The sequence below is a fragment of the Anomaloglossus baeobatrachus genome, unplaced genomic scaffold (assembly GCF_048569485.1).
Source record: "Anomaloglossus baeobatrachus isolate aAnoBae1 unplaced genomic scaffold, aAnoBae1.hap1 Scaffold_393, whole genome shotgun sequence".
Lineage (NCBI taxonomy): Eukaryota > Metazoa > Chordata > Amphibia > Anura > Aromobatidae > Anomaloglossus > Anomaloglossus baeobatrachus.
The window spans coordinates 155,692-183,394 of NW_027443269.1; the positions used below are offsets into that span (position 1 = coordinate 155,692).

Consider the following 27,703-nt stretch of genomic DNA (forward strand, 5'->3'; position numbering starts at 1 on the left):
ATATATAATACCCTGCACCTACCTCCACCTGCAGAGCCGCACACTAGATATATAATACCCTGCACCTACCTCCACCTGCAGAGCCGCACACTAGATATATAATACCCTGCACCTACCTCCACCTGCAGAGCCGCACACTAGATATATAATACCCTGCACCTACCTCCACCTGCAGAGCCGCACACTAGATATATAATACCCTGCACCTACCTCCACCTGCAGAGCCGCACACTAGATATATAATACCCTGCACCTACCTCCACCTGCAGAGCCGCACACTAGATATATAATACCCTGCACCTACCTCCACCTGCAGAGCCGCACACTAGATATATAATACCCTGCACCTACCTCCACCTGCAGAGCCGCACACTAGATATATAATACCCTGCACCTACCTCCTCCTGCAGAGCCGCACACTAGATATATAATACCCTGCACCTACCTCCTCCTGCAGAGCCGCACACTAGATATATAATACCCTGCACCTACCTCCACCTGCAGAGCCGCACACTAGATATATAATACCCTGCACCTACCTCCACCTGCAGAGCCGCACACTAGATATATAATACCCTGCACCTACCTCCTCCTGCAGAGCCGCACACTAGATATATAATACCCTGCACCTACCTCCACCTGCAGAGCCGCACACTAGATATATAATACCCTGCACCTACCTCCACCTGCAGAGCCGCACACTAGATATATAATACCCTGCACCTACCTCCACCTGCAGAGCCGCACACTAGATATATAATACCCTGCACCTACCTCCACCTGCAGAGCCGCACACTAGATATATAATACCCTGCACCTACCTCCACCTGCAGAGCCGCACACTAGATATATAATACCCTGCACCTACCTCCACCTGCAGAGCCGCACACTAGATATATAATACCCTGCACCTACCTCCACCTGCAGAGCCGCACACTAGATATATAATACCCTGCACCTACCTCCACCTGCAGAGCCGCACACTAGATATATAATACCCTGCACCTACCTCCACCTGCAGAGCCGCACACTAGATATATAATACCCTGCACCTACCTCCACCTGCAGAGCCGCACACTAGATATATAATACCCTGCACCTACCTCCACCTGCAGAGCCGCACACTAGATATATAATACCCTGCACCTACCTCCACCTGCAGAGCCGCGCACTAGATATATAATACCCTGCACCTACCTCCACCTGCAGAGCCGCGCACTAGATATATAATACCCTGCACCTACCTCCACCTGCAGAGCCGCGCACTAGATATATAATACCCTGCACCTACCTCCACCTGCAGAGCCGCGCACTAGATATATAATACCCTGCACCTACCTCCACCTGCAGAGCCGCGCACTAGATATATAATACCCTGCACCTACCTCCACCTGCAGAGCCGCGCACTAGATATATAATACCCTGCACCTACCTCCACCTGCAGAGCCGCGCACTAGATATATAATACCCTGCACCTACCTCCTCCTGCAGAGCCGCGCACTAGATATATAATACCCTGCACCTACCTCCTCCTGCAGAGCCGCACACTAGATATATAATACCCTGCACCTACCTCCACCTGCAGAGCCGCACACTAGATATATAATACCCTGCACCTACCTCCACCTGCAGAGCCGCACACTAGATATATAATACCCTGCACCTACCTCCACCTGCAGAGCCGCACACTAGATATATAATACCCTGCACCTACCTCCACCTGCAGAGCCGCACACTAGATATATAATACCCTGCACCTACCTCCACCTGCAGAGCCGCACACTAGATATATAATACCCTGCACCTACCTCCACCTGCAGAGCCGCACACTAGATATATAATACCCTGCACCTACCTCCACCTGCAGAGCCGCACACTAGATATATAATACCCTGCACCTACCTCCACCTGCAGAGCCGCACACTAGATATATAATACCCTGCACCTACCTCCACCTGCAGAGCCGCACACTAGATATATAATACCCTGCACCTACCTTCACCTGCAGAGCCGCACACTAGATATATAATACCCTGCACCTACCTCCACCTGCAGAGCCGCACACTAGATATATAATACCCTGCACCTACCTCCACCTGCAGAGCCGCACACTAGATATATAATACCCTGCACCTACCTCCACCTGCAGAGCCGCGCACTAGATATATAATACCCTGCACCTACCTCCACCTGCAGAGCCGCGCACTAGATATATAATACCCTGCACCTACCTCCACCTGCAGAGCCGCGCACTAGATATATAATACCCTGCACCTACCTCCACCTGCAGAGCCGCGCACTAGATATATAATACCCTGCACCTACCTCCACCTGCAGAGCCGCGCACTAGATATATAATACCCTGCACCTACCTCCACCTGCAGAGCCGCGCACTAGATATATAATACCCTGCACCTACCTCCACCTGCAGAGCCGCGCACTAGATATATAATACCCTGCACCTACCTCCACCTGCAGAGCCGCACACTAGATATATAATACCCTGCACCTACCTCCACCTGCAGAGCCGCACACTAGATATATAATACCCTGCACCTACCTCCACCTGCAGAGCCGCACACTAGATATATAATACCCTGCACCTACCTCCTCCTGCAGAGCCGCACACTAGATATATAATACCCTGCACCTACCTCCTCCTGCAGAGCCGCACACTAGATATATAATACCCTGCACCTACCTCCTCCTGCAGAGCCGCACACTAGATATATAATACCCTGCACCTACCTCCACCTGCAGAGCCGCACACTAGATATATAATACCCTGCACCTACCTCCACCTGCAGAGCCGCACACTAGATATATAATACCCTGCACCTACCTCCTCCTGCAGAGCCGCACACTAGATATATAATACCCTGCACCTACCTCCACCTGCAGAGCCGCACACTAGATATATAATAACCTGCACCTACCTCCACCTGCAGAGCCGCACACTAGATATATAATACCCTGCACCTACCTCCACCTGCAGAGCCGCACACTAGATATATAATACCCTGCACCTACCTCCACCTGCAGAGCCGCACACTAGATATATAATAACCTGCACCTACCTCCACCTGCAGAGCCGCACACCAGATATATAATACCCTGCACCTACCTCCACCTGCAGAGCCGCACACTAGATATATAATAACCTGCACCTACCTCCACCTGCAGAGCCGCACACTAGATATATAATACCCTGCACCTACCTCCACCTGCAGAGCCGCACACTAGATATATAATACCCTGCACCTACCTCCACCTGCAGAGCCGCACACTAGATATATAATACCCTGCACCTACCTCCACCTGCAGAGCCGCACACTAGATATATAATACCCTGCACCTACCTCCACCTGCAGAGCCGCACACTAGATATATAATACCCTGCACCTACCTCCACCTGCAGAGCCGCACACTAGATATATAATACCCTGCACCTACCTCCACCTGCAGAGCCGCACACTAGATATATAATACCCTGCACCTACCTCCTCCTGCAGAGCCGCACACTAGATATATAATACCCTGCACCTACCTCCACCTGCAGAGCCGCACACTAGATATATAATACCCTGCACCTACCTCCACCTGCAGAGCCGCACACTAGATATATAATACCCTGCACCTACCTCCACCTGCAGAGCCGCACACTAGATATATAATACCCTGCACCTACCTCCACCTGCAGAGCCGCACACTAGATATATAATACCCTGCACCTACCTCCTCCTGCAGAGCCGCACACTAGATATATAATACCCTGCACCTACCTCCACCTGCAGAGCCGCACACCAGATATATAATAACCTGCACCTACCTCCACCTGCAGAGCCGCACACTAGATATATAATACCCTGCACCTACCTCCACCTGCAGAGCCGCACACTAGATATATAATACCCTGCACCTACCTCCACCTGCAGAGCCGCACACTAGATATATAATACCCTGCACCTACCTCCACCTGCAGAGCCGCACACTAGATATATAATACCCTGCACCTACCTCCACCTGCAGAGCCGCACACTAGATATATGGCTGCTCTGTGCTTACAGGACCTGTGATGATGTCACATGGAGGGGAGGAGTCAGGGGTCACATGGTCCGCTCCTCAGTGTGTGTATGCAGGACTCTGCTGTGCAGGATGAGAGGTGTACGGAGCAGAACCGCGTGTGTACGAGCTGTACGGAGCAGAGCCGCGTGTGTACGAGGTGTACGGAGCAGAACCGCGTGTGTACGAGCTGTACGGAGCAGAGCCGCGTGTGTACGAGGTGTACGGAGCGGAGCCGCGTGTGTACGAGGTGTACGGAGCGGAGCCGTGTGTGTACGAGGTGTGCGGAGCAGAGCCGTGTGTGTACGAGGTGTACGGAGCAGAGCCGTGTGTGTACGAGGTGTGCGGAGCGGAGCCGTGTGTGTACGAGGTGTACGGAGCAGAGCCGCGTGTGTACGAGGTGTACGGAGTGGAGCCGTGTGTGTACGAGGTGTACGGAGCGGAGCCGCGTGTGTACGAGCTGTACGGAGCGGAGCCGTGTGTGTACGAGGTGTGCGGAGCAGAGCCGTGTGTGTACGAGGTGTACGGAGCAGAGCCGTGTGTGTACGAGGTGTGCGGAGCGGAGCCGTGTGTGTACGAGGTGTACGGAGCGGAGCCGTGTGTGTACAAGGTGTACGGAGCGGAGCCGTGTGTGTACGAGGTGTGCGGAGCGGAGCCGTGTGTGTACGAGGTGTACGGAGCGGAGCCGTGTGTGTACGAGGTGTACGGAGCAGAGCCGTGTGTGTAGGAGGTGTACGGAGCGGAGCCGTGTGTGTAGGAGGTGTACGGAGCGGAGCCGTGTGTGTACGAGGTGTACGGAGAGGAGCCGTGTGTGTACGAGGTGTACGGAGCAGAGCCGTGTGTGTAGGAGGTGTACGGAGCGGAGCCGTGTGTGTAGGAGGTGTACGGAGCGGAGCCGTGTGTGTACGAGGTGTACGGAGCGGAGCCGTGTGTGTACGAGGTGTACGGAGCGGAGCCGTGTGTGTACGAGGTGTACGGAGCAGAGCCGTGTGTGTAGGAGGTGTACGGAGCGGAGCCGTGTGTGTAGGAGGTGTACGGAGCGGAGCCGTGTGTGTACGAGGTGTACGGAGCGGAGCCGTGTGTGTACGATGTCTGATGTGTTCCCAGTTTTAATTGCATTTCTAAGTGTTGTCAGGGGTCATAAAGTGCGGCACCGAAATCCACAATCAGACATTGCAGAGGAGAGCGGAGCTCTATGGTGACCGCGCTGTGAGTACCGGCTTTGGGCTTCTGTGGGCTCCTCCTGACACCTGATGATCGGCCGCTCCCCGGAGCCTTACGCTTGTTGCTGATGCTGACATTGTCGCACGCCTTGTCTCCGGGAGGCTCAGTGGTGATTGACAGTGACACTGGATTGTCGCGAGTGTGCCGATATTGTTGCTTCTCGTGATAGTTGTGATGCCTTGTTGTCATTGTCCGGGTGCTGTGTGTATGAGGACACGTGCTGTACAGACTGGGTGACAGCCATCACAGCTTTGTAGCGAAGTGTCATCTGCAGAGGATGGGAAAGTAGTTAGACAAGTCCTATCTTCCAGGCGATGACAGAGCGCATCTGCTTCATGATGTACATAGCACCCCATAACCATGGAGCACCCCGTCACCTCTTCTACATCGCCCTAAGCCCCCATACACATGGACAATCTATGGTGTTGGGCACATGGCCATGTTTTTATCAAACCAGTGTTTGCAATTTATTGATTTCTCCATAGGTGAAAATCACTGATGAAACAATAATGGCAAAAACTGACACTGACCGAACATTGATGAAACTCGGATCTAAAACATTGATGACACGTGTATAATATGTCACATAAATGAAAAATCATGAGGTCTTAACATGAGCTGGACCCACCAGTATTGAGGGGCTCGGCCACCCTATAATGTGAGCGCTCCTGTGCAGGGAATAGTTGGGAAAATGGCAGACATGGTCCAGACTACGGCTATATCAGGCGTGCAGGGAATAGTTGGGGATATGGCAGATGTGGTCCAGACTACGGCTATATCAGGCGTGCAGGGAATAGTTGTGGATATGGCAGACATGGTCCAGACTATGGCTATATCAGGCGTGCAGGGAATAGTTGGGGAGATGGCAGACATGGTCCAGACTACGGCTATATCAGCAGGAAGTACGCCGCCGCCTCGAAATCACTAAGGTTGACAAATCTCCGGGCCCGGATGGCATACACCCCAGAGTACTACAGGAATTGAGTTCTGTGATAGATAGACCATTATTTTTAATCTTCTCAGATTCCTTAATAACAGGGTCGGTACCGCAGGACTGGCGCATAGCAAATGTGGTGCCAATATTCAAAAAGGGGACAAAAACTGAGCCGGGAAATTATAGGCCGGTAAGTTTAACCTCTACGGTTGGTAAAATCCTTGAGGGTTTCTTGAGAGATGCTATACTGGAGTATCTCAAGAAAAATAACCTTATGACAGAGTATCAACATGGGTTTATGAGGGATCGATCCTGTCAAACTAATTTGATCAGCTTCTATGAAGAGGTAAGTTCAAGTCTGGACCAGGGAAATGCAGTGGATGTTGTGTATATGGACTTTTCAAAAGCTTTTGATACGGTGCCACACAAAAGGTTGGTACATAAAATGAGAATAATGGGGATAGGGGAAAATATGTGTAACTGGGTTAAAAACTGGCTCAGTGATAGGAAACAAAGGGTGGTTATTAATGGTACGTACTCGGACTGGGTCTCAGTTCATAGTGGGGTACCACAGGGGTCAGTATTGGGCCCACTTCTTTTCAACATATTTATAAATGACCTTGTTGGGGGCATGCGGAGTAGAATTTCAATATTTGCAGATGATACTAAACTCTGCAGGGTAATCAATACAGAGGAGGATAATTTTATATTACAGGGAGATTTATGTAAATTGGAGGATTGGGCTGAGAAGTGGCAATTGAAGTTTAATGTAGATAAATGTAAGGTCATGCACTTGGGTAGAGGAAATAACATTTATGATTATGTACTTAATTGTAGAACACTGGGTAAAACAGACACAGAAAAAGACTTGGGTGTATGGGTGGATGGTAAACTTCACTTTAGTGGACAGTGTCAGGCAGCTGCTGCCAGGGCTAATAAAATAATGGGATGTATTAAAAGAGGTATAAGTGTTCATGAAAAAAATATAGTTCTACCTCTGTACAAGTCACTAGTGCGACCGCACTTAGAATACTGTGTACAATTCTGGTCACCGATATATAAGAAGGACATAGCTGAACTGGAGAGGGTGCAAAGAAGAGCGACCAAGATTATTAGAGGAATGGGGGGGCTGCAATACGAAGACAGGTTATTAAACTTGGGGTTATTTAGTCTGGAAAAACGAAGGCTTAGGGGAGATCTAATCACAATGTATAAATATATGAGGGGACAGTACAGAGACCTTTCCAAAGATCTATTTACACCTAGGCCTGCGACTGGAACACGGGGGCATCCGCTACGTCTTGAGGAAAGAAGGTTTAATCATAATCACAGACGAGGATTCTTTACTGTACGAGCAGTGAGACTATGGAACTCTCTGCCGCATGATGTTGTAATGAGTGATTCACTACTAACATTTAAGCAGAGCCTGGACGCCTTTCTTGAAAAATTTAATATAACCAGTTATGTATATTAGATTTTATGACAGGGTATTGATCCAGGGAACTAGTCTGATTGCCGGATGTGGAGTCAGGAAGGAAATTTTTTCCCCATTGGAACTTGTTTGCCACATTGGGGTTTTTTGCCTTCCTCTGGATCAACATGATAGGCGACGGGTTGAACTAGATGGACTTAGAGTCTCCCTTCAACCTTAAAAACTATGATACTATGATACATTAGCCGAGGTCTGGGAAGATCGGGGATGTGGAGCAGAAGAAGCCGCAGCAGGAGACCACAGACAGTCGCTGTGCACATAATAACAGTCTCACTACAAGGCACAGGTTATGTATTGATCGGCTTTATATAGGCCTAGGAAGCTCCACACATGGAGCACACTCGATACTGACAAAGCCCAATGTGGAGCACAGGAAAGTTCAGCAGCCCGGGGTGTAGGGAGCAGAGCCCAGACCCAGGACAGGGGTGTGACATTAGCCCTCAAAGGGACTCTCCCAAAAGAGTTCATAACTGCACCATTGGGAGCCATGGTCTTGGATTCTGTCAAGGGCTCATAACATGAAGTTGTTATGAAAATATGAATCTCCTATTAATTTGCAATATTCTGTGTTCATTATAAGTCGTGTTATAGGAATTTTAATCTCATATTAATAGCTGGATATTATCAGTAATTGTAGTTCTCTGTACTCATGATTCTGTATCTGCTGATGTGTGAAGAGGGGGAGCGTTAGTTATTGTCCAGACTTTATTTATCTAGGCTTCTCCTGTCTGAGCAATAGGGCAGAAGATAAAGATTTATTGAAGACCAAACAAAGTCTTATTTATAATAGATAAATGGTCACAAGTTCCTTATCTGGTGAGCTGGGAATTAAGGGATTTATATGCTAAAGCTAGGGTGATATGTCATTGTTTGCAGCTGGTTCTTTGAAGCATTACTATAAAGGCCCAGTCACACACAACGACTTACCAGCGATCCCGAAAACGATGCGACCTGATAGGGATCGCAGGTAAGTCGCTGGGAGGTCGCAGGTGAGATGTCACACAGTCAGATCTTACCAGCGATGCAGGAACAATACAGGTCGCAGTAGCGACCTATATAACGATCTCAGCAGTCACTGTGACCCTGTCACACAGTGTCAAACACAGCGATGTGTCCTGCCCAGCAGGACGTCGCCTTTGAAGAAAATGACCTGGACCATTCAGCAACGACTAGAGATCTCACAGCAGGGGCCTGATCGCTGGTAAGTGTCACACATAACGAGATCGCTAACGGGATCGCTACTGCGTCACCAAAACGGTGACTCAGCTGCGATCTCGCTAGCGATCTCGTTATGTGTGACAGTACCTTTAGGCTATGTGCCCACGCTAGAATGTCCCTGCGGATTTGCCGCGGATTTACCGCGAATTTGCCGCGGATTTTGATGCGGATTTTTTTTTTTTTTTTTTCCCATTCAAAGCCAAAAATCCGCACCAAATCTGCACCAAACAATTGACATGCTGCAGATTTTTCCGGATCAAAATCCGCGGCAAATCCGCCGCGGAAAAATCCGCAGCATGGGCACAGCATTTCCAAAATGCCATTGAAATGGCTTGGAAGTGCTGCTGCTGCAGATTTTCGGCAAATCCGCGGTAAATCCGCGGCAAAATCCGCGGTAAATCCGCGGTAAATCCTGTAGCGTGGGCACATAGCCTAAAGGTCCAGTCACACTAAAAGCCCTGTCACACACAGAGATAAATCTGCGGCAGATCTGTGGTTGCAGTGAAATTGTGGACAATCAGTGCCAGGTTTGTGGCTGTGTACAAATGGAACAATATGTCCAGGATTTCACTGCAACCACAGATCTGCCAAAGATTTATCTCTGTGTGTGACAGGGCCTTAAGCAACTTACCAGCGATCCCAACAACGATAGGGATCGCTGGTAAGTTGCTAGGAGGTTGCTGGTGAGATGTCACACTGCGACGCTCCAGCGATCCCACCAGCAACCTGACCTGGCAGGGATCGCTGGAGCGTCGCTACACAAGTTGCTGGTGAGCTCACCAGCAACCAGTGACAAGCCCCCAGCGCCGCGTGTAAGATGCTGCGCTTGGTAACTAAGCTAAATATCGGGTAACCAACCCGATATTTACCTTGGTTACCACCGCACGGAGCTACACGTGCAGAGAGCAGGGAGCAGCACACACTGAGCGCTGGCTCCCTGCCCTCCTAGTTACAGCACACATTGGGTTAATTAACCGATGTGTGCTGCAGCTACATGTGCAGGGAGCAGCGCACACCGCTTAGCGCTGGCTCCCTGCTCTCCTAGTTACAGCACACATCGGGTTAATTACCCGATGTGTGCTGCAGCTAAATGTGCACAGAGCAGGGAGCAGCGCACAATGCTTAGCGCTGGCTCCTTGCTCTCCTAGTTACAGCACACATCGGGTTAATTAACCCGATGTGTGCTGCAGCTACATGTGCACAGAGCAGGGAGCAGCGCACAATGCTTAGCGCTGGCTCCTTGCTCTCCTAGTTACAGCACACATCGGGTTAATTAACCCGATGTGTGCTGCAGCTACATGTGCACAGAGCAGGAGCCGGCACTGACAGTGAGAGCGGCGGAGGCTGGTAACAAAGGTAAATATCGGGTAACCAAGGACAGGGCTTCTTGGTTACCCGATGTTTATATTGGTTACCAGCCTCCGCAGAAGCCGGCTCCTGCTGTCTGCACATTTAGTTGTTGCTGTCTCGCTGTCACACACAGCGATCTGTGCTTCACAGCGGGACAGCAACAACTAAAAAATGGCCCAGGACATTCAGCAACAACCAACGACCTCACAGCAGGGGCCAGGTTGTTGCTGGATGTCACACACAGCAACATCGCTAGCAACGTCACAAAAGTTGTTCGTTAGCAGCGATGTTGCTAGCGATGTTGCTTAGTGTGACGGGGCCTTAAGCAACATCGCTAGCAACATCGCTGCTAACGAACAACTTTTGTGACGTTGCTAGCGATGTTGCTGTGTGTGACATCCAGCAACAACCTGGCCCCTGCTGTGAGGTCGTTGGTTGTTGCTGAATGTCCTGGGCCATTTTTTAGTTGTTGCTGTCCCGCTGTGAAGCACAGATCGCTGTGTGACAGCGAGACAGCAACAACTAAATGTGCAGGCAGCCGGAGCCGGCTTCTGCGGAGGCTGGTAACCAATGTAAACATCGGGTAACCAAGAAGCCCTGTCCTTGGTTACCCGATATTTACCTTTGTTACCAGCCTCCACCGCTCTCACTGTCAGTGCCGGCTCCTGCTCTGTGCACATGTAGCTGCAGGACACATCGGGTTAATTAACCCGATGTGTGCTGTAGCTAGGAGAGCAGGGAGCTAGCGCTAAGCAGTGTGCGCTGCTCCCTGCTCTGTGCACATTTAGCTGCAGCACACATCGGGTAATTAACCCGATGTGTGGTGTAACTAGGAGAGCAGGGAGCCAGCGCTAAGCAGTGTGCGCTGCTCCCTGCTCTGTGCACATTTAGCTGCAGTACACATCGGGTAATAAACCCGATGTGTGCTGTAACTAGGAGAGCAGGGAGCCAGCGCTCAGTGTGCGCTGCTCCCTGCTCTCTGCACGTGTAGCTCCGTGCGGTGGTAACCAAGGTAAATATCGGGTTGGTTACCCGATATTTACCTTAGTTACCAAGCGCAGCATCTTCCACGCGGCGCTGGGGGCTTGTCACTGGTTGCTGGTGAGCTCACCAGCAACTCGTGTAGCGACGCTCCAGCGATCCCTGCCAGGTCAGGTTGCTGGTGGGATCGCTGGAGCGTCGCAGTGTGATGTTAGGTTGACCTAACGGTCACAGCTATTGCCAGCGATGCCCAAATGAGAGAGGGTACCGGTGACCCCCCTCTGCCCTCCCTTTAGCCTTCAATGAAAACAGGTAGACACCGTTATACACGTAAAGGCTAGGAGACGTGCGGCTCCCAAAAAGAAAACTGTATTATTTTGTTTACATTACAAGGTTATACAGATTTGATTAGGGCGTAACTATGCAGCATACATATTCATTAAAGGCGTGAATTACATATTCCCAGCAAGAGAAATTAACATAATGACTTATACTCCCATAACAAACTGTTGCGTTCTTATTCCCATAACAAGATGTTTGTCAGTCATTTCTAAGTCAAAACATTCTGTGTCCTTGAAGTTGGTCTCACAGTTTATTACGCAAATAAGTCTGGTTCGGTCTTGCCAGGGAGAATTTCTATTATTTTTCTAAGTCAGTGAAAAAGGTTAACTCTTTCCTCACAATCCCCCCTATTGGCGTGATTGATGGACAGGGGGCCATCGAGAAGCTGTGGACTATAGAGCGAGCAGGCTAGTCTCCAGATACTTTCTGAGCCGCGGGTTGCTCAGGGAGTGTCGTCTCACATCCGTCACCCAGGACTGCCTGCATGCCTCTCGATAGGAGTCTCATCATGATACGCCAAGGTGATTTCTAGAGGAAAGAGTAAAGAAGAGAAAAAGGCATATTAGTGATTTCATACGGGTGCTGAATAATCATTGTATCTACATTGCTTCAAGCAGCGGGAAAACAAAGCCATTAGCAACTTGAACACTACATAAGCAACTACCAAACAGAGTAACACTTGGAACACTGATTGCAGTATCCCCATGAACCATCCTCCTATTCCCTTAAACCAGTTTGCAGGGTTGAACATTGAAAAGGTATTGCTCCACCAAGCATCTGAGCTTCTGAGTACCTCCTCATCATGTTTTTTCCTCAGCTTTTGTATCTCAGTTAAACTGGCTTGGGCTCTTAAGGTTCCTTTTGGATCTATGTAGTGACAACAGCTGGGGCCTACTACTTGGCACATCCCCCCTTGGGCTGCAGTGAGGTAATCCAGTACCAAAGTATGTTGGTTGGTTACAATGATTAATTGTCTCTGTATGGCAATGGTACTATTTACTGCTTGGAGAACCTCAAAAATTTGATCATCAAGATAGTCAGTGCTGTCCACCAACTTATCATACATCTGCATTATCATGGGATAGATAAAAAGAGAACTGAAAAATTTGTTGACATGACTCATTTGAATCACATGGGGTCGGCCACTAGGCCTGTCTTTGTTGTCTGCCACTCTCTTTACCAGTAGGTGGAGAGGCATTTTCCCTGCCGGTATATCAGTGGTATTGATAATGAAGGTGGCAGGGGTCAAACGGGCCAAGGTGCAGGTGCCATTTACTCCTACTGGTAGCCATTTGTAGGCGTTGTAACCACAAACCCAATAGGTTTGCGGTGGGAGATCCCAGATGGCTGAATGTTGTAATATGAGGCGATGTACTATATCTATAAAGGCCGATATGTTTCTGAGTATACACCATCCGGGAAGTTGGCCTAGGGGACTACAATACCCTGCGGACGGTTCACCACAGGTTTCTCGGCCAGGCACATATGGGTCAGAATCATTGCACCATAAATTTCCGGGTTGGGAGTAACAAGTATCATTTGTGCCTTCTGGAAACAATGAATTGTATACCCACCCATGGTCATGCAGATGTCTCTCTAACAGCAAGGGTTTAGATGCATCTGTACTGTCAGAGGTTCGCCCAAAACTTATTTTGATTCCTTCTGTTGGAATCTTGCCCATAATAGGTGTTTTTGTGTAATTACGGGGTACCCAGCTGCTTCCTTCAAAGGCTAAATATTGCTGGGTTCCGGGAAGGCCAGTAGTAAGATTGCCTTGCCACCAGGGGAAATCCACCCACCCTACTATTGGTATGGGCACACTAGTGTTCCACAGTTTTTGATACTTGGTGTCATTGACTGATAATCTATTGTAACAGCCTCCCCATTGAAACACTTCGTTTATTGGGACTGGTATGGCTAAGTATGGCATGGAAGAGGCTGTCACAGGTGCGTGTGTACATATCCAGCAGTCTGTGATCTCAAGTTTTTCAGCTAACACTTCATGATGGGTCTCAAATGTATTCTGCCGTGGTGTAGAAGGCCCCAAAAAGGGAGTACACATAGAAATACTTATCAGCAGTATTAGGCCTTCTTGCAGTGGCTGGCATGGACCCATGTCGATCTCCCCTCGAGTTTGACGGAGGTTGGAGTGGTCAGCTGGACAGTCAAAGGCCCTTCGAATCGTGGCTCAAGGGTCTTTCTCACGTGCTTCTTTAGGTAGACCCGGTCACCAGGCTTTAGGGAGTGGGTTCCTGGAACAGCATCAGGATCAGGTAGAGAAGAGTAGACCCTTTGGTGGGTTTCAGTTAGTCTCTTCTGCAGGGAAACAACATAAGACGTTAGGCTATAACATTGCAGGTGTAACTCCTGCGGGAAGTAGCATCCTAATCTGGGTGCACTACCAAAGAGTATTTCAAATGGTGAGAGCCTGTGCTTTCCCTGCGGGGTAGTCCTTATAGAGTAAAGAGCTATGGGGAGACATTCTGTCCATGGTCTACCAGTCTCCTCCACTGCCTTGGCTAGTTTGAGCTTTAGAGTCCCATTTAACCTTTCCACTTTCCCTGATGACTGTGGGTGGTAAGGTGTGTGTAAGGCTGACTGAATGCCTAACAGGGCACAGGTGTTCTGGAAAACTTGTCCAGTGAAATGAGTACCTCGGTCCGACTCTATGACTTCAGGGAGTCCAAACCGGGGTACCAGCTCACAGGCCAATTTCTTTGCTGTAATTCGGGCCGTGGCTGAGCTGACAGGGTAGGCCTCTGGCCATCCTGAGAAGAGGTCTACACAGACAAGTACAAACTCGTAGATGCCATGTCTTGGCAACTGTATATAGTCTATTTGTACTCTTTGGAATGGGGCAAACGTCTTTGGCATGTGTCTTTGCGGGGTTTTAGTTAGCTGGCCTGGATTGTGTTGTTGACAGATGTGACAATCCTTTATTCTCTGGGAGGCGTATTGTCTGAAGCCGGGGGCTACCCAATATGGTTGCATCTGGTTCATGATTGAGTTTGTGCTTCCATGTGTGGGGTAGTGGAGTACTTGGAAAATGGCAGGGAACCAACTGCATGGCAGGACGGGAAGTCCGTTTAGGCGCCAAATCCCCTCCACCTTTTCTGCCCCCTTGGCCCGCCATCCGGCCTTTTCTTCCTCAGAGGCGTTTTCTTGTGTCTCAAAGAGGTTCTGCATTTCTTCCTCCGTCGTTGACACTGTTTCCGTCTCCTTCAAAGGGAGTAAGGCTGCTTGCTTTGCTGTTTGGTCGGCCAAGCGATTTCCCCTTGCCTCGGGTGTTTGAGCCTTGGTGTGGGCAGCAACCTTTATGATTGCTAGCTGTTTTGGTATCAAGGCTACTTCCATTAGTTTCTTCACTGAGGCTCCATGCCTGATGGGATTTCCTGTTGCTGTGAGGAATCCTCTAGTCTGCCAGATAGTGCCAAAATCGTGCACAATGCCGTGTGCATAGGCTGAGTCCGTGTAGATGTTCGCTGTTCGTTCTTCCAGAAACTCAATTGCCCAAATGAGGGCAAGAAGTTCTGCTTCTTGAGCAGATATGCGTGGAGGTAGCGGTTGTTTGGCTAGGACTGCATATAGAGTCACTACTGCAAATCCGGTGTGGAACTTGCCTGCTTCATCAGCGTATCTGCTACCATCCACAAAAAGTTCAAAGTCTGGATTTGTAAGCGGTGTTGCCTGAATATTGTGCAGGGGCTTTGCCTCATGTTCAATGAGTTCCTGACAATCATGATCAAATGGTGCGCTGGTACGTTTGTCACTCTCTTCTGTCCTCTCTTCTGTCCCCCCTTCTAAACTTGTGAAGATCAGCAGATCAGCAAGGTTTAGACTTGTAACTCGAGCAAATGAGATGTTTGGGGGTAGCAACAGCGTGCACTGGAGTCTGACTTGTCTTGCCATGGAAAGATGTTTCAACTGCACTTGATTGAGAACAGCATAGATGTCATGGCTGGTAAGGATGGTAGTCGGGAAATCTAGTGAGATTTCAGATGCTTTCTGCAGTATGTTTGAAACTGCTGTAACAGCACGGACACAGGTTGGTGCTGCTCTGGTAACGTTGTCGAGTTGAGAGGAGTAGTACCCGATTATGTGATGTTTGTCCGTCTTCTGGGTGAGTACTCCTACGGAAAATCCTTGAAGCTCTGCTACGAACAGATTAAAGGTGAGATCATAGTTTGGGAGTGCCAGAGCAGGTGCATCAATCACTAGTTCCTTGAGCTTTTGAAAATTTTGTTGAGCTTCTTCTGTGAGGGAGAAAGGAATATTCTTTGTGCAATCATACAGCGGTTGCATGAGTAGCGATGCATTGGGAATCCACTGTCTGCAGAAAGATATTAGCCCTAAAAATCCTCTGAGTTGTTTGAGATTTCTAGGAATGCTTGCTTTCCTGATAACTTCTTGTCTGTCCGGGCTGAGGTGTTTTTGTCCCGCAGAAAGGCAATGACCCAAGAAAGTGACCCTCGTTTTGCAGAACTGCAACTTATCTCTGCTCGCTTTGCATCCTACTTCTGCCAGAAAGGTAAGAAGACTTATTGAAGCAGTTGTGCATTTTTCTTCACTAGGGCAACACAGTAGTAAATCATCCACGTACTGAAGAAGGACACAGTGCTCAGGGGGTTCCCAGCCCCGAAGTACATTGCTCATTGCCTGAGTATATAGCGTAGGAGAATGTTGCATACCTTGAGGCAGGCGTGTCCATGTATATTGATTTTGCTTGTGCGTGAATGCAAAGAAATCTTGGCATGCTGGGTCCAGTGGTACTGAGAAAAAAGCATTAGCAAGGTCTATGACCGTGTAATGGGTGGATGTAGCCGGCACCTGTGTAAGCAGCGTATGTGGATTTGGTACAACAGGGGTGAGGGGCTCCAGTATTGAGTTCACTGCCCTCAGATCGTGTACCATCCGGTACGTAACTGGATCACCTTTTTTTACTTGTCTCTTCTTAACAGGAAACAACGGAGTGTTGTAAGGAGACTTAGTAATTCTGAGGGCTCCAGACTTCAACAGTTCTTTTATCTGGTAATCTAGGGCAGCTTCCTGTTGAACATTAAGAGGGTATTGTCTCAGCTGCGGTGGTATAATTCCAGGCTTGACTGAAACCTTTACGGGGGGCACGGGTAGTGTGCCGAGGTCAGTTTTTGATGTGGACCAGAGTTTTGCAGGAACTTGTAGAAGTATTGGGTCCGTGTTTACTTCATGTGTAACTTCAGATTCTGGTTGGTCTTCTATCATCTGAAGAGTGCACAGGACTTCTTCTGGGATATCTTCTGGAATTTGCAGGATAGCAGATCCATCTTCATTGTAGACAATCTGAGCTTGCAGTCTTGATAGTAGATCTGCTCCCACTAGGGCATCTCCACCCAGGGGGGACACTAAGAATTTAGACACGAACATGTGTGGTCCCAGTTTCACCTTCAGTGGATGTGTTATTGGGATTATCTGGGCTTGTCCATCAAATCCGGATACTACTGTAGCTTCAGAGGAGATGGATCCTTCAGGCACCAGATTCTTGGGGAGTACGGAGCGAGAGGCTCCTGAGTCCACTAAAGCTCTTATTTCCTTGTTGCCAATGTGAAGGGGGACATGTATAAATGGACCTCTGGCATCCCTATCCCGTGCTGCCGCAAGTCAGGCAGTCTTCTCCTCCTGACTCTCGGGTCGGTTTTGAGTGTCCCTCTTCTTCTTTCTACAGTCTCTGATCACATGTCCTCTGATTCCACAATAGTAGCAGGTCGGTGCCTTCTTTCTTGTACCTTCTGGCTCACCGTCCACTGCTGCTATGACAACTTTCTTGTTGCTCCTTTTATCCTTTGCGTCGGTTTCTAAGCCACTTGCTTTGTTGACTAGAAGATCTATGTCTTCCATGTTCCTCCATTCTGGGCAGCACGCTTTCAATCTTTCTGCCAGAGGTGCATGTATTCCATCCATGAAGGATCTTACCATCAGGCGACGTATTGCACCCGCTTGTAAGTCCAGCCCTTCATCTGCGAATGACTGCATCAATCTGTAGTAAAATGAGCTGACATTCTCCACAGGACCTTGATGCACTGGTCCCATTGTGCCCTTAGTTCTTTGCTCCTGGGCACAGAAGAGATTGAGTCTTATCATGAAGTCTTGGCCCGATTCCACATTACGGGTATCGCCCGGAGCATGTCCTGCCAGGTGGGCAGTGAGTTTGGCATACAGTTCGGGAGACATTTTAACTCTACACAAACCTTCCATGTCCAACCAAGTGCTTCTGTAGGAGACCTGTATTTGGTTCAGGTAACGTGAAAAACTGACTGGGTTTCTAGTCGGATCTGGAGCATTTTGCAGAAAAGCCATCTGCTCGGCTGGAGTCCAGGGTACGTAGTCTTCATATGTACGGGGAACTGCATCTCTAGGAGCATCTGGGTTTTGTGGATTAACAGGTGGTCTTATCAGGACTCTTCTTTCCACTACGGGATAAAGAGGCACTGGTGCTGTGGCTTGTAGCTTGTGCTGTGGAGCTCCACAGGCTAGGCATTTTTCACTCCAGTCCGGATTTTGTTGGTCACAGTTTGTGCAGGTCCATTCCGGGGATCCTGCTATTTTTGGAGTCGTTCCAGGAGTAGCTGACAGGTACGGAGGAGGCTGTTGATCCTTATTAGCTTGCTTCCCAGCTTCTTCCCATGTGTCTGATTCTTCATGGTATATCCAACCTTGATCGTGGGCTGTTTTTGCCATGTCAGAAAGAGTTCTGATCAGTTTAGTCCATGATTTATCTGCTATCACTCCTGCTCTAGTAGCTGTTATTGTATTCCATTTGTTGGGGTCCAATTGATCCTTCCCCTTCAATCCAAATGTCTTGAAAACTTCCTTGGACTGACTGGCTGTCTTCTTGCCATGATAACACATAATGAGATGTTGCAGGGTGCATCCAGCTCTTCTGTCTTTTGATATTCCTTGTCCCATTCTTCGTCTATCTTCTTCAGCTTTTAGACCCTTGAACGTCCTTTGGACTAAACCTACCTATCCTGGAGATACTCAGAGACTAACTCCTTTTGTATTCCTACCTAAGGTGAGGTCTAGAACCACCTTTCCTGGAAGTACCCAGAGACTGACTCTCAATCTGTATTCCTACTGAAAGGTGGTGTCCTAACTGTTCAGAGGGGGCTGAGAATGTTGAATGGCGCTGGGTTGCCCTTCTTGTACCACAGGTACACTCTATATCCGATGGCAATGGCAAACAGGGCTATTCCCACTAACACTAGGGCAGTGAATATCACATCCATTGGACAGAGCAGGTACACTATTCCCTTTCAACACTCACTGATGTATGGAATCTATGACAACCAACAAGAACAACAGCACAGAAGTAAAGCGCAGGAGAGCAGACACGCGACACACGGAGAGGCAGAGAAACACAGAGAAACGAACAAGCAAACAACCAAACAAGGCACAGAAAACATCAGCTGGCAAGGCTCTCTCAGAGTTCAGTAGAAACCCGCCAATAACCCAGTATCTACTCACAGTGCACCTTTTGCGCGTTGAGGAAGGAACTGAACAGAGATGGGGAGCATAAAGAGAAGAATAAGGTTCAACTCTTACCTGGCCAGGTGTTTCTGGTCCCCACGTCTGGTCACCTCCTCCTCGGCTTGGCAAGACAGTCCACTGCGTCCTGGGATTACAAACACGGGTCCCTGTTCGGGCGCCAGATAATGTTAGGTTGACCTAACGGTCACAGCTATTGCCAGCGATGCCCAAATGAGAGAGGGTACCGGTGACCCCCCTCTGCCCTCCCTTTAGCCTTCAATGAAAACAGGCAGACACCGTTATACACGTAAAGGCTAGGAGACGTGCGGCTCCCAAAAAGAAAACTGTATTATTTTGTTTACATTACAAGGTTATACAGATTTGATTAGGGCGTAACTATGCAGCATACATATTCATTAAAGGCGTGAATTACATATTCCCAGCAAGAGAAATTAACATAATGACTTATACTCCCATAACAAACTGTTGCGTTCTTATTCCCATAACAAGATGTTTGTCAGTCATTTCTAAGTCAAAACATTCTGTGTCCTTGAAGTTGGTCTCACAGTTTATTACGCAAATAAGTCTGGTTCGGTCTTGCCAGGGAGAATTTCTATTATTTTTCTAAGTCAGTGAAAAAGGTTAACTCTTTCCTCACAGTGACATCTCACCAGCAACCTCCTAGCAACTTACCAGCGATCCCTATCGTTGTTGGGATCGCTGGTAAGTTGCTTAGTGTGACTGGACCTTAAGGCTATGTGCGCACGTTGCGTACATTCACTGCAGAAATTTCTGCAGCGATCTGAAGAGCACATGTGCGCTTTAAATCGCTGCAGAAATGTCCGTAGTGAAAAAAAAAAAAGCCGATTCCATGCGCTCTGCCTGCAGCTCCTGCCATAGACAGAGCAGGAGCTGCCGGCAAAGCGCACGGAAGAAGTGACATGTCACTTCTTAGAACGCAGCGCTTCGGCAGTAGCCGAAGCGCTGCGCTCTAAAACGCCACGTGCGCACGGCCCCTGCACAATCTCCATAGACTGTGCAGGGGACGCAGGACGCATGCAGTTACGCTGCGCTACAAAGCGCAGCGTAACTGCATGTATTTACGCAACGTGCGCACATAGCCTTAAAAGACAGATGTTTCCCTGACTAGTGAGCAACAGGAGATGCTAGACTGAAAGATAACAGAGGATGAAGTAAGACAAGTCATAGCAGGTGCCTCTAATGGCAAATCTCTGGGCCCTGATGGTTATACCGCTGAATATTATAAGATTTTATTCACAGACCTGATATCCATCCTTACTAATCTTTTAAATGTAGTTTTCCTCCAAGGGATCCCCATAGACCGGTACACTGATTCACGCACCATAGTTATCCTTAAACCAAATAAAGACCCACAACTGCCACAGTCTTACCGCCCTATCTCACTTCTCAACCACGATTATAAACTGTTAGCGAAAATTCTGGCAAGCCACTTACAGGTCCTACTGCTGGGTCTTCTCTGCAAGGCCCAGACGACTTTTACCCAAGGGCGAAGCAGTGTGGCAAACATACAATTTGCGGTCGCGGCTACTGTCCTTACCCAAGATCCATCGCAACCGGCTGCAATACTGATGAGTCTGGATGATAAAAGGCCTTTGACAAAGTAGCATGATCCTTCTTAGGCCCCTTTCACACGTCAGTGATTCTGGTACATTTGTGCTTTTTTTTTTAAACGTACCAGACTCACTGACATACGCATACCCATTATAATGAATGGGTCTGCTCACACATCAGTGATTTTTCACTGCACGTGTCTCCGTGCGGCGTACCCGCGTGTGCGTGATTGCTGCACGGAGACATGTCCATTTTTTTCTGGCATCACGGATGTCCCACGGACCACACTATGGTGTGATCCGTGGAACACGTGCTAGAAAAAAAGTGCTTCTAAAATAAAAAGCATTTTAACTCACCGGGCACCAGCGACGCTCTGTGCAGCCTGTTCTCCCTGCTGCTTCTGAGCCGGCTCATTACTGTCGCGCATATTCATGATGCATGACACAGCCGACCTGGAAGCAGCTGCTGCGGGGCTCAGCGCCGGCCGGATGCTTCACCGCGGGAGCGATCAGCACCATGGAGAGCGGGAGCGGGCACAGGTGAGTTGATTTCTAAATGCAATCACGGGCCACGGAGAACGGAGCCCGGATTGCACTTAGACAACCCACGTGTGCCGTGAATCACGGCACACGGAGGGACATAGGCGTGTTTTACACGTCAGTGAAGAACGGGCCTTGTATGAAGTTTTAGGTAGGGGAGGATTCGGTCCAAAATTCCGACAATATATTCAATACCACACAAATGCAATCACCTGCGTGACAGTACATAGTTATATCACACCACCAATAGACATCTTCTGAGGAGTCAAACAGGGGTGCCTGTTGTCACCTCCTTTATATAACCTCTCTATTGACCCTTTACTACGTTATCTGTTGCAGACCCCTACCTTTAGGGGACACAAAAATTGCTGCATTCGCAGATGACCTCTTACTGATCGTGACCAACCCTAAACAAGTCCTAGGTTCACTTATACAAGACGTAGAAGCAATGGGTGACTTATCGGGTTATACTAGTAACTGGGATAAAACAGAGGTAATGATGCTACGAGCCCCCCCGGCCGTTGTGGGCATCGAGAGCTCCCTGTCAGTGGACTACCTGCTCTTTACAATATCGGGGAGTGAACGTGACGAGGCTCCCGGCCTGATTATATAATACTAATATCAAACTGTATATCGACAATTTACAATCCACTCTGGTTACATGGAGAATCTTCAGTTTCTCATATCTGGGTAGAGTTAACTTAATTAAAATGACAGAATTTCCACGTCTTCTCTATCTTTTTCACATTCTCCCAGTCTATCTGGCGGTGTTGTGGGCGCCGGTAGTAAAGGGACGACACAGGGAGTGCAGTTCAACTTCTTTACCCAATGAGTTAGTTTTTTTGTAAAAATTCTAATTATTTTTTAAACTCTTCACAACACATGACGTACTGGGTACGTTATGGATCGTGTGAGGTTAATCCCCGCGGTGATCCACACACATATCAGCTGATTACAACAGCTGACATGTGTGCCTGCTAGTCGCCAGTGAAATCGCGTTCCACCCGCGACTATTAACCCCTTGCATCTCGCTGCCAAAATCTGGCAACGTGATGTATATGCGCGTCGCAATTAAGATCACTTACCCTGCCCCGATCGGAAGTCACGTGACATGATCAGGTGACTTACGGTGGTTGCCATGGTAGCACAGGGTCATGTGATGCCACTTGTATCACCTGTAGCTATTATGAGTCACTTCCTCTTACACCCGGCAGACTGCGGTGTGTAACAGGAGAGCTCCTTTTCTGCAGATCTCAGCTGTGGAGCCTCTATATGCAGATATGGTAGAGCGATCAGATTGTTAATCGTTATAGTCCCCTAGGGGGGCTAGTAAAATGAAAAAAAAAAGTTTTAAAAAATTTAAAATAATAAAAAAAACTAAAAGTTCAAATCAGCCCCCATTCACCGCATTGAAAAGTAAAGGGTTAAAAAAATAAAACATACACGTTTGGTATCACCGCGTTCAGAAAGGAAGATCTATCAAAATATAAAATCATGTAATCTGATCAGTAAACGGCGTAACGGCAAGAAAATTCCAAACGCCAAAATTACGTTTTTTGGTCGCCGCAAATTTTGCGCAAAATGCAATAACAAGCGATCAAAACGTAGCATCTGTGCAAAAATGGTACCATTAGAAACGTCAGCTCAAGACGGAAAAAAATAAGCCGTCACTGAGCCATAGATCCAGAAAAATGAGAACTCTACGGGTTTCAGAAAATGGCGCAAACGTGCACCACTTGTTTTAGACAGAGTTGTGAATTTTTTTAACCCCCTTAGATACAAGTAACCCTATATCTGTTTGGTGTCTACAAAGTTGCACCGACCTCAGGCATCACAGCGACACATCAGTTTTACCATATAGTGAACATGGTGAATAAAATATCCCAAAAACTATTGTGTGATCGCACTTTTTTTTGCAGTTTTTCCACACTTGAATTTTTTTTTGCTGTTTTACAGTACATTATACGGTAAAACTTATGGTTTTATTTAAAAGTACAACTCGTCCCGCAAAAAACAAGCCCTCATATGATAAGAGTGATGGAAAAATAAAAAAGTTACGGCTCTCGGAAGAGAGGAAAAAAAACCCCGGAAAACTGCCCGGGAGTGAAAGGGTTAATATATTTTTATTCAAGGATTATTTCCTGCGACCATTGAAATATAAGTAATATCATACTGTGTATTCCAGACATCAGCCGCCGGCCGGGGCTTTTGTGTTCACTTATTTTATTTGTAGCTGTGCCACAAATATTTTATATACACATCATTTACCGTATTTTTCGGACTATAAGGCTATGTGTCCACGCTGCGGATTTTTCGCGGAAAAGCCGCGGATTTCCCGAAAATCTGCAGCTCAGGCACTTCCCAGCCATTTCTATGGCATTTTGGAAATGCTGTGCCCATGCTGCGGATTTTTCCGCAGCGGATTTCGTGCGGATTTTAATCTGGAAAAATCTGCAACATGTCAATTATTGTTGCGGATTTTCATCCGGATTTTGGCTTTAAAATTGGGAAAGAAAAAAAAATAAACCCGCACCAAAATCCGCGGCAAATCCGCGGTAAATCTGCACGATTTTGCGGGAAAACTGCGGATTTGGTTCAGAAAAATCCGCAGCTACATTCTCCCGTGGACACATAGCCTAAGACACACCCTGGTTTTAAAGGAGAATAATAGGGAAAAAAAATTTTAAGCAAAAAATGTGGTCATGACACACTGTTATGGGGCGAGGATCTGCTGCTGACACTATTATGGGTGTAATGTCCCCAAATTCTCTGCTAAGGTACCCCATCCTGGTATATGCCTTCATCCTGCTATATACCCTCATCCTGGAATATGCCCTCATCCTGCTATATACCCCCATCCTGCTATATACTGCCATCCTGCTATATGGCCCCATGCTGCAATATACCCTCATCCTGCTATATTACCCCATGCTCCTATATTACCCCGTGCTCCTATATGGCCCCGTGCTCCTATATGGCCCCGTGCTCCTATATGGCCCCGTGCTCCTATATGGCCCCGTGCTCCTATATGGCCCTGTGCTCCTATATTACCCCATGCTCCTATAAGGCATGTATCCTGTATCACACAAAAAACAATAAACGTTTATACTCACCTTTCCTCGCTCCATGCAGCATCGTTCCTCCCCCTGTCTGTGGCAGCAGCAGCAGCACCGCTTACCTGTGTGGAGCCATCACTGGTCACTTCCATGCAGCATCACTCGTCCTCCAGTCTGTGGCGGCAGCAGCACCGCTTACCAGCGTGGAGCCATCGCCAGTCACTTCCGTGCAGCACGCGATCTCCTCCAGTCTGCCGGTCAGCTGACCTGCGTGACTAGCGGCGCACAGCGATGACGTCATCGCTGTGCTCACTGCTTTCTACACAGATAGGCTGACCGGCAGACTGGAGGAGATTGCGGTGCTGCACGGAAGTGTCCGGTGAGTATGCCGTACTTATTCACTGCTCCCCGTGCTGATGATTGATGATGATGCGCGGGGGGCAGTGAATACAACCGCACATGATCACTCCAGGCTGTAGTTGTCAGGCGCCCATCACCCTGCCCACCTGTCAGTGACGGCTTCAGCGCTGAGAGATGGGCAGGAGGATGGGCGTGCATATGAAATGAGCAGGCCCACGTGGTCACGGCAGGCTGCTACAGTCTGCTCGTGCCCCCGATGGCCCGCTCCACCGCAGCACCCTCATTCCCGGCCGCAGCCCTATAGTCAGACAATAAGACGCACCCCCAACTTTCCCCCAACATTTGGGGGAAAAAAGTGCGTCTTATGGTCCGAAAAATACGGTAATTATTGATCTTTATCAAACAATTGATTTTAATTTTTGTCTATAACTATTTTTGGTGGAAAAATAAAGAACAAAAAATTTTAAAATTTCCTTTCGGTCTTTACCCTATCTATATCCTTTTTGAATAACTTGAAGTGGCATAGAATACTAGAAAATTATTTTGTTTCACTTTTATACTTCTCTTAGGAGCAGCTACCACAGAAATATCTGGAAATACAAGAGGAGACAACCACTGCAGACCACAGCCAGGAACAACTATAAAACACACCAAAGCATCCCAGGGTGAGGTTTATAAAGAAAGTCAGAAGCTGGCAACAGAGGAAAAACCTGACAGGTTCCCAGGGTCATAGAGTCCGCTGCTGCAGAAACAGACAACTCGTGTTGTCAATGGATTGGCAGCCGACCGTGACACCTATGTGACAACCCCTCACTATTTTTGTGTGAAATATATACTCCAGAGATGAGGCAAAATCATCACATCTAAACAATAGATAAAGATAGGCATGAAGAATATATGTTTTACAAGCTATTATTAACAAAGCAACAAGTTTGGAAATGCAATTATATACAATGTGATATATTTAAGAGTTCCTATCTCCAATCTGGGGCTGCACATTTTAGTAAATAAATCAGTGGGTAATCTGAGATTAGTTAATTATCTAAATATAATCCAGTATCAAAACATTTTACAAATGTTCCTAAAGGCTCTCTCTGGGTTCGTAGAGCTCACACTGCTGAGGGTTGTGGGATCTCACAACCTGGAAGTTCCTTCGCGGGACATTAGGGACAATTCCAAAAGTTTTGGTACTGGATTGTGTCGCCCGGGGACCAGGGGTACTCAGATCCGGGCCACGGGGTCACTTCTGTGGGTATCACGGTGGCGTGACCCGATCTGTGATCCCAGGCTCCACAGTAAAAGGGGATTTGGTAAGGGAGATTGTCCGTGACGCCACCCACGGGTTGTGGTGATGGTGGACACCACCGCTGCAATGAAGGTGCGGGACTCCCGGGAACGGTGTTGGGATGCAGCTTAGGATGTTAACCCCTCCGTGGGTAGGGGCAGTTGGTCCCGGGGCCCGTTCGGGGATAAGCAGGGCGCAGTGCTGCGGTGCGGTGCCCGAGGGCACGGGCGTACTCACAAGTATTTCACACAGAGTCACTGGTAAACTAGGAATTGCCGGTGTCCGCAGCCTTCGGTACGGGGGGTGTTAGTGTCCCACACACGGTGCAGCAGCTCCTGTTGTTCTTTCCCTGCAGCCAGGTGCCTCTCTCTCCACTCTCTTCCTCTTTCTCCTCAGCCGGGAACGGGGAATCCACTCCCCTGCAGTGATCCGGGTCACCCTAGGTACCGGCGGGCCACTACCCTGCCCCGGCTACCTCTGGCCCCTTCCTCTCTAACAGCCTGTCCCGGCCCTTTCGGAGCACGCTTCTCTATCAGCCTGGGAGCTTCAACTCCAGACTCCTCTTCTGTCTGTCTCTCCACACACTCTGCTCCAGCCCCTCCCCTCTGCTCTGTTTTTCTCTTACACTGGGGGATGTGGTTTGTCCTGCTGCACCGGTGTGGGATCAGGTTACCAAGGAGGATTAACTCTTTCTGTGACAACCTGGCTTTGCCAGGGCGTCACAGGATCATATTTAGAAAATTCACTAATCTGCGGCTCTCCACTGTATTAGTAAATAAAAAAGGCAGCCACAGATTTGTGATAAGCACTATTTAAAGGGAAAGTCATCATTGCGCTAGAAATTGGAGGATGGCACCCCCCGTAACAGTGTCAGCAGTAAATCCCACCTATCAGTGCGGCATGACCACATTTTTTGCTTCAATTTTTTTCCCTATTTTTCTCCTTCAAAACCGAGGCTTGTCTTATGGTCCAAAAATACGATAAGTTTAAAAAGAAAGAAAATGTTTCTTTCCCTCACCAATTCTTACTTGAGCAATTGTAGCCGATTTTTTGATAAAACCCTTTGAATTATGGTACATTATGATGGCTTCTCCCGTGTGATTCATCTGACAACAAGCCCTGATTAAGGATAAAAAACATTTGCCAAATTCTGAAAACAATAATGACTGCTGCACTCTGTTGGTTTTCTGATGTCGGCAAGACTTGATTTACCAGTTAAACATTTCAATTATTTACAACATGAAAAAAGTTCCTTTCTTGTGCGGCTTCTTCACATGTTTAACATGATCTGATTTCTGAGAATTACATTTTCCACATTCAGAACATAAAAATGATTTATTTTGTGTGATTTTTTTGATGGTAAACAAGACCTGGTTTCCTAGTAAAACATTTACCACATTCTGAGCATGAAAACATCTTCTCCCCTGTGTGAGATCTTTGATGCCTAACAAGATCTGATTTCTGAATAAAACATTTCCCACATTCTGAACATGAAAATGGCTTCTCCCCCGTATGAGATCTTTGATGCACAACAAGTTTTGATTTCTGAATAAAACATTTCCCACACTCTGAACATGAAAATGGCTTCTCCCCTGTGTGAGATCTTTGATGCCAAACAAGATCTGATTTACGACTAAAACATTTCTCACACTTTGAACATGAAAATGGCTTCTCCCTGGTGTGAGATCTTTGATGCACAACAAGATCTGATTGCCGAATAAAACATTTCCCACACTCTGAACATGAAAATGACTTCTCCCCTTT

General features: G+C 48.0%; 1 protein-coding gene across 1 annotated transcript in view; it reads right to left on the bottom strand.

Moving 5' to 3' along the window:
- The window catches only part of LOC142276144 (uncharacterized), a 165,015-nt gene that overhangs the window by 57,795 nt on the left and 79,517 nt on the right, over positions 1-27,703 (bottom strand). Inside the window, 1 exon segment of the mRNA XM_075332600.1 lies at positions 27,310-27,561. Coding sequence (XP_075188715.1) covers positions 27,310-27,561 — 252 coding nt within the window.